At 46.6% G+C, this 17660-nt stretch overlaps 2 protein-coding genes across 3 annotated transcripts in view; one reads left to right on the top strand and one right to left on the bottom strand.

Annotated features, from left to right (window-relative positions):
- LOC128853109 (uncharacterized) overlaps positions 1 to 12536 on the top strand; it is a 40158-nt gene extending 27622 nt beyond the window's left edge. For both annotated transcript variants that reach the window (XM_054075162.1, XM_054075163.1), the window contains exon 3: positions 11317 to 12536. In XM_054075162.1, coding sequence (XP_053931137.1) covers positions 11317 to 11696 — 380 coding nt within the window. In that variant the 3' untranslated portion in view covers positions 11697 to 12536. The remainder of the gene's footprint in view (positions 1 to 11316) is intronic.
- The window catches only part of LOC128853108 (carcinoembryonic antigen-related cell adhesion molecule 2-like), a 55091-nt gene continuing 46028 nt past the window's right edge, over positions 8598 to 17660 (bottom strand). Inside the window, exon 5 of the mRNA XM_054075160.1 lies at positions 8598 to 8998. Coding sequence (XP_053931135.1) covers positions 8961 to 8998 — 38 coding nt within the window. The 3' untranslated portion in view covers positions 8598 to 8960. The remainder of the gene's footprint in view (positions 8999 to 17660) is intronic.

Here is a 17660-nt window from a genome sequence, read left to right as displayed (position 1 = left end):
TTCCCAGGTAGGGAAGGTTGTGGAGTTTCGGGTTTTGCTTTTTTTTTTTTATTATTATTATTATGCTCTAGATGTAGGCAGAATTCAGATAGGTTTCCTGCAGAAGTTATTTATCCCACATTTTTCTATAGAAAATTCTCAGTTGAGAGAAAACAGAGAATGCCTCACTTCTTTCTTGGACTGTAAGCTGTGGCAGTGTGAGAGTGGCCATTAATTTTTCCTCATGTTTTCAACAGACAGTCAAAGGAGAGAAGCTAAATTTCAGGGGTGAGATACATGGATCTTAATTATAACACGATGTAGAAATCTGCCAACTTTGCCACACACATGGGAGTCTGAACGTCCAATTAAAATTAGAATTGAAACATACACTTTTTTCTTTTGATTTTGGACTTACTTGAGTGGTAAAAAAAATGGACTGCCTGGTTTCTTTGCATTAGATTGAAGATATCTGGCATATCTGTTATTTACAAATAGGGAATACAGACCTCTAAAGATAATGATTGATTGCCTTGCATAACCTCTTTAGCTTGACTGGATCTCCTGCTAGTTGCTCGCTTGCTTTGATTTTGTGGTATCTTCAGGGTCCTTAACAGTTCTGCTGAAGATCTAACGCAATTGTTCAGGAATCTCCGATAATAATTTGCCTCCTGACTGTTGCTATAATTACTCTGAATTGTGTTCCACAACAGGAAAGGTTCATTAATGTTTACAAAAAGAAGTTCTAAGTAGTGTTTTCTGTTGCTCATTGGAAAATCTAGCTTTTTTTTGCTTGGATGATGATTAGTTGCATTGTATATAACCTCTAGAAGTTTAGAGGTTGCCACAGCATGGAGTTCTTTCTCTGGCCCTTAGATGGTGTTATTCTGAAAGTACTTTTCCGTTCACTGTTCCACGTGTGAAAGAGCAAACTCATTGATATCGGAGACAATACTGGAATTCAGAGATTGTATATGCAAAATTACCAGTTCAGCTACATGAGATTCACTTGCAACAAGTTAATATGGAAATTTTAAAAGGTGGTGGTATTATATCATTAGCAAGAGAGAGTTTTAAAATTATTTCATTTACTGTTAAGATGGGGAAAACACTAAAGATGTCACTGAATGAATCACAGGTTGTTATCATTACCTGTTTGATAATGACTTCAAATTGGGATTTTCATATGTGCCTGAGAAGGCATAGGTTTGCTGGGTTTGCTGTTCTGCCGGCTCCATTTGCTGTTTTATACAGCAAAACTGTATTTTTCCTGATACCATTTTCTAGGGGAAATAATACAAGTAATAAAACTGTTGAAATGTCAAACAAGTTACTCTACCAGCATACCTACGATGGTAAATGTTGCTGCATTCAACAAAATGTCATTAGCTCCAATGGTCACTTTAGAGTAATAATATAGTGAATACGTATATTTAAATGTATTTTTAAAATTCATTTAGCAATAGTAACTCTAGGGAATAAAATTTCTGACTAATTTTTTATGGGAATGTGTACATCTGCAAATTTTTCTCTAAAATGGGAGTTCTTACAGGTTTGTTCATGTAATGGTATTGTTACAGGAGCAAAAGAAATCCAGAAAAAATGTGAGAATCAATCCATATTTTTCTAAGTCAGAACTGGAAAAGGCATTGGAAATATTTGAATCATGAGTGTTCAATAACTGACTTTTCTTTAGAATGTGTCCAAATGATCTAATCTATTTAATTAAAGACTGTGTTAATAATTACACCTGGAATTTTTTTTGATTACAGAAAACAATCCCAGTAAGTTCAAGTATGCAGAGATTAATTGAAGAGCTAAGCTTGGGAATGAAGGATTTGCAGAAGGCTGTATTGCAGGTGCTTTTCTCCTTCTGGTCAGAAGAATCTATCATTTTTTTTATGTCTTTTATAGCAGAAGTTCAAAACTTGACAGCAATAACCTTCAAACTGTGTCTACATGTGTCTACATGTTACATTATGACTTCAATGAAGGACGATCTTGTCTGAGATTCTTTTGGTTACATTTCAAAGATTTATTCAAACTATGCGATTAGGTTATGCAGGCTTAAGCGTGTCATTATAAGTCTGAGAATGTGAACATAAAGGAGATCTTCAAATAATCTTTGCAACAGATACGTGCTTATGTACTTTAAGGAATGATTTCAGAGACTTAATTAAAGAAAAATATTTTTCATTAGTTAGTGGTCTCCTGCTCAAAACTGGCAAGAGATCCAGGCCTGAGGTTTCTTGTTTAATGTCAATAGTGTATCCCCAAAATGTTGCAGAATAAATGTGTTGGAAAAAGAAGTTTAAAAGTTATATGATGGCTATTTTCTTCTAAGCTTCATAATGAAGATATTTATCTCTTCATTAATTAAGGGATATTTGCAATTTCCCAAGCAGTTCTGCAAGACATTAGGGTGGCTAATAGTTTTTGTCACATCTCATGAAACATGTCATCAGTGTGATGTACCTAAACTAACATTTCTTCGAACAACATTAGTAGGGGTGAACAAAGTTCAAGAATTTTTCAAATCACTCCTTTTCTGTTAATGTGTAAGAGAAATTTAGGGCAATGCTTACTGTCATGAATAAGAAAGTATTCTTAGAACCTAAGCTTCCAGAATCTCCAAAGCGTACACTGTAAACATTTCACTTCTACAGTGACAGCTAAGTGAAGATGCCTTGCTCATTATCCATAAAGAATGTGTGGCACAGATGAGGCCAGAATGTAAATTTGTGAGGAACTGGAGAAAATATAATTCATTTTTCAGGCAGAAATGTGGTTTTTCTTTTAAGGCTGAAAGAGTCATAGAAAATTAATTAGTGGAAATGTAGAAAATATGTTGTCTTGGTAATACTGTAAAAATACTCTTCAGTGCCAAAGGAACTAAGAGAGGCTAGAGTCATTGAGGTTAAATGGAAAATCGGAGGAACAAATAGGTCCTCAATCATAGCTGTTCATTATAGGACTTTTAAATAAACGACAGAAATTAGGAGAAACATAGAAGAAGGATAAGTAGTTTACTACAACGTGGTATGAAATGCATTAGCTATGTGTTACATTTCACTACAGCTACTGGAAATTTGATAGCATTTTAAAATTTGGGAGTTTTTTTTAAAAGAGAAAAAGATAGTTGAATTCAGTACATCTTTGGAAGCTTTGTCACAGTTCAAAAACTGTGTGCACTTACCAAAACTACAGTTGTTTTAATGACATCCTTAATTTTCTTGAAAGATGAGGGATTTATTGCAGTGCAGAGAGAAGCCTACTTGTTTACTAGTTATGTGAGTTCAGACAGACATGATTTAAGTTTCCCAGAACAATACAAGGCTGGTTGATATTTCTGGAGTCGTATCCATTATTTACATTGCTTGTCTGTGAGGATATTTGTAGCAATGTCACACTAACCTCCATGAATTATTGATTGAGAAATAAAAAATTAACAATATGGACTGATGAGAACACTGGTGTGTAGAGACAAGTCATTTTAAAAGAGTGACAGCGTAAGAAGGCTGTCAGTAGCACAAATACACGCACGCATGTCTCGGAGTAGCATGTAATGCTGTAGGATTTCCACAGAGGACTAATTCCATCCACCCCTCTGCCCTTCGCGCCTACCCACTGAACTCAGACTTGAGAGTACCTTATTGTTTTCTTGGATTTCTAGATTTGCTGTGTTCTTTAAACTTCCTTCAGCCACGGAAGTGAGATTTAGATTGATGTATCTATCAATAACCATGTATTGACAATTTATTATCTGCAAATACTGAGCCCCTTGACAAGGGCAGGTTTCTTAGATTTTCAGGAAGAACTACAGATCTAGTGATTACATTGCTGAAATCCTGAACATGAGTTAATCAGAGTATCAGCTATGTTAATATTATAGTATATTTTAAAGATAACAAATAAATGAACAGACCTTTAGTTTTCTGTGTCCAAAATACTCAACCGTGTAACCAATAAGGGAAAATAGACAGAGATTTGCAGATATGAGGAGATTAATTACACGGACTCCAATATCTTGGATCGAAGAGCTTTATTGTTCTTCATGAGTGCCTTATATACACGATGTTATGTTGCATCTAAAACTGGGCATCAGTTGATTGGTTACAAACAACTGTTCACGCATATAAGTTTATACTACTATTGGTTGGTTGCTACTGCCCACTCCTAGATCAAATGCTTACTTGGTTAATTAGTTTTGCATATTTTACATGCTTTTCCCCTAAGTTATCGTGATTTTTACTTTTCTAGCTTACACCTCCCTCTCAGCTTCTGGGCATACAGGCATAGCTTACTGTTGCTGTCTGTTGTTTCCTCTTACCGCACTGTTCGTGGTACTTCAAGGGCATCGTGGCCTTCGTTAATATAAAATGTTTCTACACAGATATATGTTGAAACTGAAAATGTGTTTGTGTGCCCAACCTCAAGACACCAGCTGTCCTTCTATACACGTGATGTTAAAATTTAAACAGGAGATTTTTATTCTGCCTACATGCATTTATAAAGAAGGATCTTCTATTACTTTTAGTGAAGAATTGGGTTTAGCCTTTTTAGATTTCCTATAGATTTTATATAGAATCCAGTGTTACTGGAAAGTGTTCTAATGACTTCACTGAAGTATGAATTATTCTCAACATGGTTTTCATGGAATCATAGAATCACCAGGTTGGAAAGGACCCACTGGATCATCGAGTCCAACCATTCCTAACACTCCCTAAACCATGTCCCTAAGCACTTCATCCACCCGTTCCTTAAACACCTCCAGGGAAGGCGACTCAACCCCCTCCCTGGGCAGCCTGTTCCATTTCTTAACTCTGGAGGAATATTGTTTTCTATTTTTCTGATGAAGGCTGGGTTAACTAACTACTTATTGAGGGAAGGAATAGGTTGTGGCTATGAACTGGAGAAAAAACAGTTAATCCTCTTTAATTGGTTCTTACTTGCATGGGAGCAAATTACTTGAAGTCAGTTTTTGGAAGTTCCTCTTAATGCTGTCCCTGAAATCTCATTCCCAGTGTTTGGACACAACACTATGCATACCAATAAAAACTATTGCAGCTATTTTTATTTTTTAATTTAAATGAAAACACAATTCTCAAATCTGTTTTAAAATGGAGTATATGTTACTTAAAGAGTGTTTTACCAGAAGACTGAGAGGAGATTATTTGAGTCTGTTCCATCTGGAGTTTTCCCATTGATTGCAAAGGGAGTTCAGTTAATTCCTTAATACATAACATTTTCTTTCATAGAAGAACACCTGCAATTGAGTCATGTAATCTACTCTCACAGTAATTGAGGGTTATTTCCCTACAGCAAATGCAGTACTTCTCTTAAAATATCACAAAAACTTTTCACGTGTTCTGAAATGCTCCTCAGGACTGTTTTCAAGCTTTACACATCACATCACACTGGTTCTATCATTTTATTGAGTAACTTTGTAAAAAGAAAAAAACAACCTTCCCAAGTTCCCTGAGGTTTAACTCATATTCTTTATAGACATATTCTGTTTGCAGTCCTGCTATCCACAAGATAGTTATAATTTCTTTATATGTGTTCCATTATTTAATGGAATAAAAAATTGAGTTTAACTGATCCTAACTACCTGTCTTTCTTCTTTACAAATCAATATCAGATTGGCTTCTCATAGGTGTCTCCTCTTTAACAGTTTTCCAAAAATAGATACACTAGAAGCCAGCGCATGCTGGGGTTGTGTTCTTCAGCAGGGCAAACCCCAACAGGTGCATTGTGCTGTTGAAGGCTCTTCTGCCTCAGGGAACCTCTGCAGACTGAATATTTGGGGCAAACGGAGCCACGGGGCGGGCATTTTTCTAATCCACACATCACCTCTGAGCAAGGCTTTCTTTCCCTGTTCTGATGGACATAGCAGAAATTGTGTTGTGAAGTTCATGACAACATTAAAATCGGACCTTGGGAAGTAACAGAACAGGCATAAGATTTCTAGGAAAATTGATCCATAGGCATGGAATTGGGAAATAGATTCTGTCCCAGCCTTTGCCTCGCTGCCCGTGATTGGTGGAGATCACTGGAGATCATCTGTTGTGCCCAGCCCTGGCCAAGTATGCTCGCTTTCTAAACCTCCAACACAAGTCTCAGAGCTGGATTTGTGGTGTTTTCAGTGTCAGTGGATGAGAGGAGAGGGCCTTGAGCTGTGCCACAGGAGGTTTGGGTTGGACATGAGGGAAAATGCCTTTGTGTGAGAGCGGTGAAGCCCTGGCAGAGGCTCCAGGGCACAGGGGATTCCCCACCCCTGGGGGTTCCAGACCGAGCATAGTTGACACTTTGGGATGTTCCGTGCACGGCACTGGGCTGCGGCTGGGGAAATCCAGAGGCTTTTCCAGCCTTAATGTTTCTGTGATTGGGTGTCTGAGGGGCCAATCCAGGGACCTTCTCCATGTTTGATGAGCCAAGACCAAGAACCCCTGATGTGTTCGGAGCTGTGTGAGAAAGGGCTTGGCTGAGAGACCAGCAGTGGCGAGAGCTGTGGGACTGGTGTGCGAGAAACGTCAGTAGGAAACGGGTTCCCTTTTTGTTGATAATGGTGGTAGAGCTGGGTATCAGTGAGCAAAGGAGGAGGACAGAGGTGACCATGCAGTAAAAGTCCCTCTTCAGGCTCAGGATATTCAGCCAGATATGGAAATGGCTGGGGTGTGGGGCTCATCTGGGATGATCTCCCTGGGGCAGCTTTCTCACAGTCTCCAAGGAACACAGCACGGACCGGGTCCGTCTCTTTCGCCCCGTTGGTCCTTCCTTCCTTCACCATCGCACCTGGCTCTGCACCGTGAGCACCTGCTAGGTGCCCTCACTCTGCACACTCCCAGCCCAACTCCACACTGGTGCTTTCCTCTCCTGGGCTCTTTCCAGCCCAGCCTCTCCCCACCTCCTGTCCTCTCCCAACAGCCCAGAGCAATGAAGCAGCCCAGTCTGGGCTGGTCCCATGGCACTGCTCATCAAACGGGGTGGCAAACTATGGCCATCCAACCACAGCCACGGCCCCTCCAAAGGGCACAGCAGCTCCCAAGAGGCAGAGAGGGGTCTCACCGTGCCCATCAGCCCCAGGCGGTGCACGCATATCCTGCGTGTGCTGAAGAAGATACAGTCACAGCAGCACAGCGCAATTCTACTGATGCAAGACGTTACAATTATACAGTGCACAGAGCAATGTGATAAGGGTCAACCATGGGGCACTGATTTTGTTTCAGCCCTGTTGATCGGTCCCTGTCACTTTGGATGCCGGTATCCAAGCTGGAAACGAGGACCCCTTATCCTGTCAGTGATGCAGACAAGGGAGGGGGATATAGCTGGCTGGTGCTCTACAAGGCAGTGTATTTTGGCCATCCCAGTCTCTGCCCCCTGCTGCTGGAGGAAGATAGGGCTGATGGAGCCAACCGGTATCACCGTGTTGGTGCTCCAAACCCAATGACATCTGCTTCCACCCACCCTTTCTTTATGTTTTACATGCAGCTGTCCTGTCCCAGCATCCATCTCACTCCAGCCTCGGTGATCCCTGGAAGTCAGACAGGGCCAGCTGTGCTCACCAGGGCAGGAAAGCTTTCCCCAGAGTTCAAACCTTCCCAAGTCTCTGTTCCCTCTGCTCCTCAGTGCAGATCATGAAACTCGGTCCTCTGATCCCAGGCACATCTCTCCCTTCAGCTGAAATTCCCTGTGGGACATGGACCTGATCCAGTGGAAGGTGTCTCTACCCATGGCAGGGGGTTGGAACTGGATGGGCTTTGAGGTCCCTTCCAACCCAAACTGTTCTATGATTCTATGGTCAGGTTAGTGGAGGAAAAACTACTCACAGGGGGACAAATGTTTCAGAGCCTTCCTGAGCCCCTGGCCACCAGTAGAAACAGGCTGGAGGATGAGTTGAACATCTGCTCTGCTCATGGAGCTGGGCTCCTCTCCCCAGGGGCAGGATGGAAGATGACTGAGCTGTAAGAAAGGAGCAGGGATAGATCTCCGGCCTTAGGTCATGGGAAAGATCCGGGACATCCCTGTGATTTATAGTGTTGTAAGAACTGAAACAGGAAACCCCTGTTAGGATTGGATTCAGGTGTGAGGTTCTCCCTGGTTTGGCCTGATAATCAAGGTCAGTGTTTCTTGCAACGGAGCCACTTCTGGAGTGTGTTGCAGGGCTGTCCCTCGGCACCCATGGGGCTGCAGAAGGTCCCTTTGGGATCCCTCTGCCATGCCCTGGCAGAGAGGCTGAGGGACCAGGGAGCTCTGCTTCCCACACAACCTGTGCACAGCACTGGGGAGCGGCCACTGGGAAGGGTCCCCACCAGAGGGGCAGGAGAGGAGGCAGTGAGGAAGGAGAGGAGCATCAGCAGAACAGTGAGGTCAGAGCCAGTCCAGACTGGGACTATTCACAACACCGCCTGTATGAGCATTGCAAATCCAGTCTCTAAGACTGCAAAAACTCCCATGGTACAGCCTGACCTGTTATTCTTCTCACAGGGTGGACTATCAAGGGGTGGTTTTAAAACCAGGGTAATTTTGGAGGCATTTTTCCTTGAGAGATGCTGACGTGCCATCCCGCAGAGCTGCTGGGGACCAGTTGGATGCTTCTTGCAGGTAAATTGTCCCCAGGCTGGGTGAGATACTGCTGCCGTCTGGCAGATCTTTGCCATGGAGAGCCTGAGGCTTCACTCGAGTGATGCAGTTATCCGTGCATGCAGTCAGACTTTTCAGACGGGGCAAAATGCTTAACCTGAAGGGTAAAGGTGTCTCTGCCTTGCTGTCCAAACACAGAGGAGGTAGAAGCAGCTCAGGAGCCAGGTATGGTGCAAAGCTGAAGTCTATGGCAGAGCTTTATACTGGGGCTCATTACTGTGTGTAATAATTCATTATTGTATATAATCATACATTACTGTGTGTAATAACACCAACTTTATTGCAGTTATCCTCATGTGAGCAGCTTTGTTGTGGTCCTTATAGATGCACTGGCTGCATTAAAGCACAAGTGTACAAAGATTTTCAAGGAGAGCTCCTGAAATAGAAAACAAACCCATCGCAATAGTCCTAGATTTTCAGATGCCTTGGTGTTAATGAGCTCTGAGTATCAATAGAATAAGCTTTGGATGTTGTAGTTGTAAAAAGGTGCCTGTGATGAAGTGTTCTGTCTTACTTTCTGCTAGTAGTATCACCTGGTCTGTATGAACAGTGTTCATAGAATCATAGAATCATTTGGTTGGAAAAGACCTTTGAGACCATCAAGCCCAGCCATCTCTGTCCACCACTAAACCAGATCCCTGAGCGCCTCATCTGCCCATCTTTTAAACCCCTTCAGGTATGGGGACTCCACCACTGCCCTGGCCAGACATTCAATGTCTGAGAACCCTTTCAGGGAAGAAATTTTTCCTGATATCCAACCTGAACCTCCCATGTGGCGCAACTTGAGGCTCTCATCCTACCACTTCTTGCTTGGGAGACGAGCCCAGCACTCACCTGGCTCCAACCTCCCTTCAGGCAGTTGCAGAGTTCTTCTAAGGCAAGGGGATTTTCAGTCATAAGATGGTTTCCTCTTCCTGCACATCCCAGAGTTTGTAGGGGATGAAGGCTCAAAAATAAAACCCGATGGCTGTTTCTCGAGGTGGTGGGAGTGAGAAATGAAAACCATCAGATGTGCTTGATATACTTGAATTGTTATGCCTATTTTCTTTTCCGTTTGTGCTGCAAAATTGCTCAGAGCGATCACCGGACAGAGGACAAGAGATAGGCTGCAGGATTGTTTGCAGAGACAGCAGGCGGCAGTGTAAACACACGAATATCTGCTTATCAGAGCTGGAACCGAGATACGATGGAGAGAGAAGAGCAAACACAGCCTGTGCAGCTCGTGGCTCTGTGCTCAGAGCGTCCGGCCTGCACAGCAACCCTCAGCCTCGCTGCGGGCGGCGGGGTGAGCGGCCAGCGGCGGCTGGAAAGGGCTGTTTATGCCATCTCTTTTGTTGGGAAGCATGGCTGCGGTTGCACAGTGGTGGCTGCGTGGGGACAAACTGGGATCGCTGCCGCCACTCCCTGTCTGGGAGAGTTTCAGCCCTGACACTCGCTTGCAAGGGCTCAACTGACAGCTTTGAGGAGGAGAAGAGGGCCTTTAGCAGAAATCGTGGTGCCTCCTTCAGAGCAGCTTCTTAGCAGCACTAGGATTGCTACCAGCAATAAACTGGACCTCTGTCTGGGTAGATAAACATTATTTCCTTCATTTCCTCTGTCTAGGGATGGCTCATGTTTTAAACTCACACTTTTAGAGCTGTTGGAGTGAGTCCAGAGGAGGCCACAAAGATGATCCAAGGGCTGGAGCACCTCCTGTATGAGGCCAGGCTGAGAGAGTTGGGGTTGTTCAGCCTGGAGAAGAGAAGGCTGTGGGGAGAACTTAGAGAAGCTTCCAGTGCTGAAAGGGACTCCAGGAAAGCTGGGGAGGGGCTCTGGATCAGGGAGTGCAGGGAGAGGATGAGGGGGACGGTTTTCAGCTGCAAAAGGGGAGATTGAGATGAGATCATAGAAAGAAATGTTTTGCTGTGTTGATGGGAAGGCCCTGGCCCAGGGTGCCCAGAGCAGTGGTGGCTGCCCCATCCCTGGAGGGGTTCAAGGCCAGGTTGGATGGGGCTTTGATCCCCTGATCCAGTGGGAGGTGTCCCTGCCCATGGCAGGGGGTGGAACTAAATGGGCTTTGAGGTCCCTCCCAACACAAAACATTCTATGGTTCTGTGATTCTATGATTCTTTGTATTAAGGATCCACTTGATAAGATAGAGCTAATGTAGTGATTTCTGCCTGGCTTTCCTACAAAGCTCTTTTTTGGGTGGGACCCTGGGTGCTGTGACCTACCCGCAGCAGCTCCTCTTGAAGTCCTCAAGTGGCTATTAGGGCCCAAGTCATGCCAAGCCCAGAAACTGCCATGTGTTTTGGAGAGACAACTGCATCCCTCTCCACTGTGAATGAGTGGACACTTTCACCCCAAACAAGACCAGGAAATAGGAATGAGCCACGGAAATTATGTGAGGATTAGGAGGTCCCTTCTGGAAATGCCACCCAAATGCACACAAAACTGGAGTAGATAAAGCTCACAGCCCTGCTGGTGGACACCCCCAAGCACCCTGTGCTCTATTTAGGCACCTTTCTCAGCTCTGGCTGGGATGTCTTGCTGCCTGGGAGCATGACAGGCAGTGGTAATGGCTTTGTGAGAGGCAGTGACCAAGTGGTCCAGGTCCCCATATGTGTCCTTGGCACAGAGGGGACCAAAGCCTCTCCCAAGCCATGCTGGCTTGCTCCATCTCCCCAGATCATCTTCCTCTCTCCTGCCATCCAGGGCTGCTGGTGTCTTTGCAAGAGGCTGTAGGAGCGCCAGGAGTCCTCAGGAGAAAAGTCACTGCTGTGGGATCCTCAGTGCTGCTTCCTGGGCCGGATAACATCACGCACATTGACTCCACACGATGGGAGTTCCTCAATGGCACCAGCTCCAACACCATCCTGCAGTACTACAGGGGGTCTCACAAGCAAGCCATCCACGCGCCCTACACAGGACGAGCCATATTCCATCCATCTAATGGATCTCTCTTGCTGGAGGATGTCCAGGAAAGCGACAGTGGCATCTACAAAGTGACTGTCAATGTGCGAAACAGTGGGAGCATGAAAATCCTGCTGGAAGTCCTCAGTAAGTGGTGGGCATGGGAGGGAGGAGCAGGGTGATGGATGCAGGCAGAGCAGTGGTGTTATTTGTAGATGGATCATCAATGAAGCAAAGGGCTCAGGGGAAGGGGTTTGAGCTAGGTCTAATGAGTTGGTTTGAACCTGCTATGCATGTAGACATCCCCAGGGAGATTTTGGGAAGAGGTTTCCAACCTGTCCCAGTGGAGAAGATTTGATAGTACTGCCCAAGGAGACATTCTGAGGTGACAGAGGTACGGGCTCCATTCTGGAAAGGCGATTTCCACCCTTGTTTTCTACTCTGAGCAGGGATTGAGGGACTGGTGGGATGCCAGGTATCTGCTGCTACCAGTGAGATTACCTCTAACACCTTTTGCAATGGGGACCTGACAGGGCTGATGGAGCTAAGCCAAGCAGGGTAGGTTTATAGAGCACTCACTAAAACCGTCTGCCCCGCCGCTGATCCTGAATCCTAGTCCACAATCTGCAGGCACCAGCTGCTGTCACAGAGAGAAGAGCACGCTTGGAATAATACAAACTTTCTCCTCGACATCACTCCGGACAATTCGCTAATGTGTTACCCTTCCTCTGCTGTGGTATCGCTGCTGCCACAACACCGCCACAGCCCTTCAGCACACATTTCTCTTTTCCACCACATATAAATCTAAATGAGATCTGTGTACCTACTCTCTTTTTCCCCCCCATTTCCTGATACATTTCAAAATGCCCTGGGAATACTGAAATGCAGTGAAAGCAATACCTCAGCTAGAAAAAAAAAGTCCAAACCTCAAGAGGGCCTCCAGGAAAGCTGGGGAGGGGCTCTTGATCAGGGAGTGAAGGGACAGGATGAGAGGGAATGGTTTTGAGCTGCAAAAGGGGAGATTGAGATGAGATCTTAGGAAGAAATGTTTTGCTGTGAGGGTGGAGAGTCATTTGGCCCAGGTTGCCCAGAGCAGTGGTGCTGCCCCATCCCTGGAGGTGTTCAGGGCCAGGTTGGATGGGGCTTGGAGCCCCTGATCCAGTGGGAGGTGTCCCTGCCCATGGCAGGGGGTGGGACTGGATGGGCTTTGAGGTCCCTTCCAACCCAAACCATTCCATCATTCTATGAAAAGCAGAGCAGCCCTGTGCTGCTTCCAAGGAAAAGACGCCTGCAGTTATACTATTGCAGACTCTGAGATGCTGCAGTGACAACTGCAGCTCAGATTTCCAGCACAGAAGCTCCAGGTTGGGTCTGATGGAAGTGCTGGTGTTCCTGTCCTCTTTCCAGAGCCTGTGTCTCACCCTCGGCTCTGGAGCAGTGTCCTCGTGGCCCGGGGCACTGGCGAGGTGCTCTGTGAGGTGGCAGAAGGCAGAGTGGACACCTTCACCTGGAAGAAGGATGGGCAGCCCCTTCCTCCAGACAGACAGATTCACACCTCTGATGGCCTCAGCATCTTGTACCTGAGATCAGTGAAGAAATCAGACTGCGGTTCCTATTCCTGCAATGCTAGCAATGGGATAAACTGGCAGGAAACTTCCTTGAATGTCACTGTTTCAGGTGATTACTGCTGAGGGTTTCCCCTTTCACCGCTCTGCACTCTTCCCTGGAATCCCTGGGTGGTTTCAGCATATCCCACCTCCATCCCCCAAGGTCCCGCTGTCCTCTCATGAGGTTCTGGACCACATGCTGTTGACAGGAGCTCTCCATCATAGTGTGATCAGCAATAATTCCCAGTCTCTGATCCTACCAAGGCACAGTCCTTGGCAGGATGGGCAGCAAGAGATTGGCTTTTCCTTCTTGGAGAAGGTCCCAAGTGATGACCCTTGGCCAAGGTGATGTTGAGTAGGACATGGGCATGGGTCAGGTGGTGGCCAGAAAGGCAACATACATCTCAGACTAGACATTTCATGGAGCACAGAGTGCAGTAAAGAGTGCTGGTTTGACCACTAGCTGGAAGAAAAATCCAGTCTGTCCTGGTGACGGAGGAGCCCCATGGCCCACCAGTGCCATCCATGCTGGTCCTGCCCTGACTCCCGGCTTCTTTTCCAGGTCTCTCCCTTCCCTTGCAGGACATGCTGAGGGTTGCAGTGGTTCCTGTGGTCTTTGCTGCTGTCTCAGGATGGGGATTAATTTTTCCTGTCTGCCAGTCTGAAAAGCTAAGAATAAGTAAGTCTGCGGTTGCGAGGCAGCCAAGCCATCCATTCCCTCATTTGACGAGGGGAAGAAAAGCGTTGATGTGAGAAGAGCTGGGCATCAGCTGATCCCCTTTCCAGCTATCTAAACATAGACAAAGCCTGGCACTTCCCCAACATTTTTGTTGTAGACGGTTGAGGTGATTGACTGATGCTTTTATAGAAAAAGATGTTTCTTGGGAGCATTTTATTGCAAGGCTCCATCTTTAAGAGTATGTTTAACAAAGTGTACCTGGGGCACAGAGACATTTCCAGCTTCCATGCTAAAGAGCAGGTCATGGAATCATTGAGGTTGGAAAAGACCTCGCAGCTCATCCAGTTCAACCATCAGCCCAGCCCACCGTGCCTGCCAAACCCTGTGCCAAAATGCCACGGCCACACATTTTTTGAATGCCTCTAGGGATGGAGACTCCCCCACCGCCCTGGGCAGCCTCTGCCAGGGCTTCACCACTCTGTCAGCAAAGAAATTGTTTCTAATTTCCAATCTAAACCTCCCCTGGCACCACTTAAGGCCATTTCCTCTCATCCTATCCTTTGTTACTTGGGAGAAGAGCCCAGCACCCACCTCACGCCAACCTCCTCTCCGGGAGCTGCAGAGCGCAATGAGGTCTCCCCTCAGTCTCCTCTTCTCCAGGCTAAACAGCCCCAGGGCCCTCCTCCGCCCCTAAAACCTCTGTAAAGGTAAAACCTAAAGTAAAGGATCAGAAAATTGTTAAGGCTGGAAAAACCCTCTCAGCTCATCCAGTCCAACTCTCAGCCCCACCCCACCATGCCTGCTAAACCCTGTCACCAAGTGCCACAGATACATGGTTTTTGAACCCCTCCAGGAATGGAGACTCCACCACTGCCCTGGGCAGCCTCTGCCAGGGCTTCGCCACTCTGTCAGTGAAGAAATTTTTCCTGATATCCAATCTAAACCTCCTCTGGTGTAGCTTGAGGCCATTTCTCCTCATCCTATCACTTCTTACCTGGGAGAAGAGGCCAGCATCCACCTCGCTCGAACCTCCTTTCCAGGACCTGCAGAGAGTGATGAGGTCTCTCCTCAGCCTCCTCTTCTCCGGGCTAAACAGCCCCAGGTCCCTCAGCTGCTCCCGCTAAGACTTGTGCTCCAGACCCTTCACCAGCCTCGTTTCCCTCTCTGGACATGCTGCAGCCCCTCAATGTCTTTCTTGTAGTGAGGGGGTGTCTTTAGCAATGGTTGCAAGAGTCTTTTTCATCAGTTTCTCGCCGCATCTTTTTTTAAACATTTATGGGTAAACAAATGACCCCTTCCTGTCCTCATGCTTGACTTCGATGTCGGGCTCTCTCCCTGTCGATCCACAGGTCTGTGTGCTGCCTGTCCCTTTCAGGGTGAGACAGCATCTCCAGGGGACGGGGGTTCCCCTCCACCATGAGGGAGGCTGCTCTTTCAGTTCCTTCCTTAAATGCAAATCCCCCTCACACAATCCCTGACCCTGTGTCAGGGTGTGTTGATCTGATCATATTGTCACAGAATCATGGAATGGTTTGGGTTGGAAGGGACCTCAAAGCCCATCCAGTTCCACCACCTGCCATGGGCGGAGACACTTCCCGCTGGAACAAGAGCTTCTGGAATATTGTTAGCTCGGCACTGTGACTGCTTCCCTGGAGGCTGTTCCAGGGCTCCACCACCCTCTGGGGGAAGAACCTTCTCCTAATGTCCAACCTAACTGTCACCTGGCCCAAATTCCTGCCATTCCCTTGGGTCCTGTCATTGGCGGCCAGAGAGCAGAGCTCAGCACCTGCTCCTCCTCCTCTGGTGAGGAAGCTGCAGAGTGCAATGAGATCTCCTCTCAGTCCCCTCCAGTTTGAACAGACAAAGTGACTGCAGGCACTCTTCCTCTCTAAGCCCTTCCCCAACTCCGTGCCCTCCTCTTGACACTCTCCAGCAGCTTCAGATCCTTTTTATCCTGTGGTGCCAAGAACTGCTCCCACTGCTTAAAGTGGGGCCACCCCAGTGCAGAGCAGAGTGGGACAATCCCCTTGCTCACCCGGCTGGTGATGCCGTGCTGGATGCACCCCAGGACACGGTTGCCCCTCTTAGCTGCCAGGGCACTGCTGGCTCATGTCCAACTTGCCGTCCACCAGGACTCCCAGCTCCCATCCCACACGCCTGCTCTCCAGCCTTTCATCCCTGGTCTGTCCATCCATCCAGGGCTGCCATGTCCTGGGTGCCAAACCCAGCACTTGCCCTTGTTCACCTCCCTGGGGCTGGTGATTGCCCAGCTCTCCAACCTGTCCAGATCCCTCTGCAGGTCCTCTATGTCCTCAGGAGTGTCAACAGCTCCACTCAATTCCATGTCACCAGCAAACTTAGTTATTAAACCTTCAAGCCCTGCGTCCAGGTCACTTATGCAGATGTTAATGAGTCCTGTTAAGTTAGATGGAGGCATAAGAAAACTATACCTGAAAATTAAAGGTAGGGGGAGGTTTAGACAGAGCACCCTGTGATTTCCCAATGGCCGCATGGCCATTTTTAGTCATGATCCTACAAAACTGTGACTTGTAGCTTAATTTCAGGTTGAGTGTTCAGTGACTGCAAATTTCATAGAATCATAGAATAGTTTGGGATGGAAGGGACCTTAGAGGTCATCTAGTTCCAAACCCCTGCCATGGGCAGGGATGTCCCACTAGATCAGGCTGCCCAAGGCCCATCCAACCTGGCCTTGAACCCCTCCAGGGATGGGGCAGCCACAATGTCCCTGGGCAACCTGTGTCAGTGTCTCATCACTCTCGTGGTCAAGAAATTCTTCCTAATGTCCAGTTTAAAACTGCCCCTCTCCAGTTTATACCTGTTCCCCCTCGTCCTGTCACTACAAGCCTTTGTGAACAGCCCTTCCCCAGCTTTCCTGTACAATTTTTATGGGACATCAAGCTGTGAAAAACCATGGAGGTTGTTATGGCCTTTAGTGTCAGCTAATTATATAGAGCTAATGAAGCAGCAGAGCATAGTCAGAGACAAAGGAACTTATGGACCCAGCAAGAATCTCAGGCAAAACACCTTCATCCCATCAGGGTGATATTCAGCTTCTTGCTGTCTCCCAAGACCAGGAGCTCTGCTGTCCCAGAGCCTGCAGGTCTGTTAGAGTTGGGAATTGAGAATTCACCCGTTTCTGTGGCTTTTTCAGTTCCCTACTCCTAGCTATTTTTGCAAATGTAACTGAGCCCTGCAGTTCCACGCGCAGCAAACCCTGGGGCTGGCCCAAGGGGAAGCAAACATGAGCAGACCAACAGTTGCTAGCATTTGTGAAGGCAATTTCCTCCCTCTTACAAGCTCAAAATCATGGAATCATAGAATAGTTTGGGTTGGAAGGGACCTTAGAGATCATCCAGTTCCAATCCCTTGCCATGGGCAAGGACACCTCCCACTGGATCAGGTTGTTCCAAGCCCTGTCCAACCTGGCTTTGAACACCTCCAGGGATGGGGCAGCCACTACTGCTCTGGGCAAACTGTTCCAGGGCCTCCGCACCCTCATTGTGAAGAAATTCCTCCTTATGTCTAGTCTAATCTTCCCCTACCCAATTTAAAGCCATTCCCCATCGTTCTATCACTACAAGCCTTCATAAAAAGTCCCTCCTCACCTTTTTTGTTGCCCCCTTCAGGTACTGGAAGGTCGCTTTAAGGTCTTGGAGCCTTCTCTTCTCAGGGCTGAACAAGCCCAACTCTCTCAGCGTATCCTTGTATGGGAGGTGCTCCAGCCCTCGGATCATCCTTGTAACCTCCTCTGGACCCGTTACAACAGAATCCATGAGAATTGCTCATTGATAATGAATGGAAAGGAGGTTTGCTGATAGGCATGGGCCACATTTATATTT

Source organism: Cuculus canorus, chromosome 10 (assembly GCF_017976375.1).
Source record: "Cuculus canorus isolate bCucCan1 chromosome 10, bCucCan1.pri, whole genome shotgun sequence".
NCBI lineage: Eukaryota > Metazoa > Chordata > Aves > Cuculiformes > Cuculidae > Cuculus > Cuculus canorus.
The sequence above is the reverse complement of the archived record's forward strand: the minus strand, read 5'-3'. Positions and strand labels throughout refer to the sequence as shown.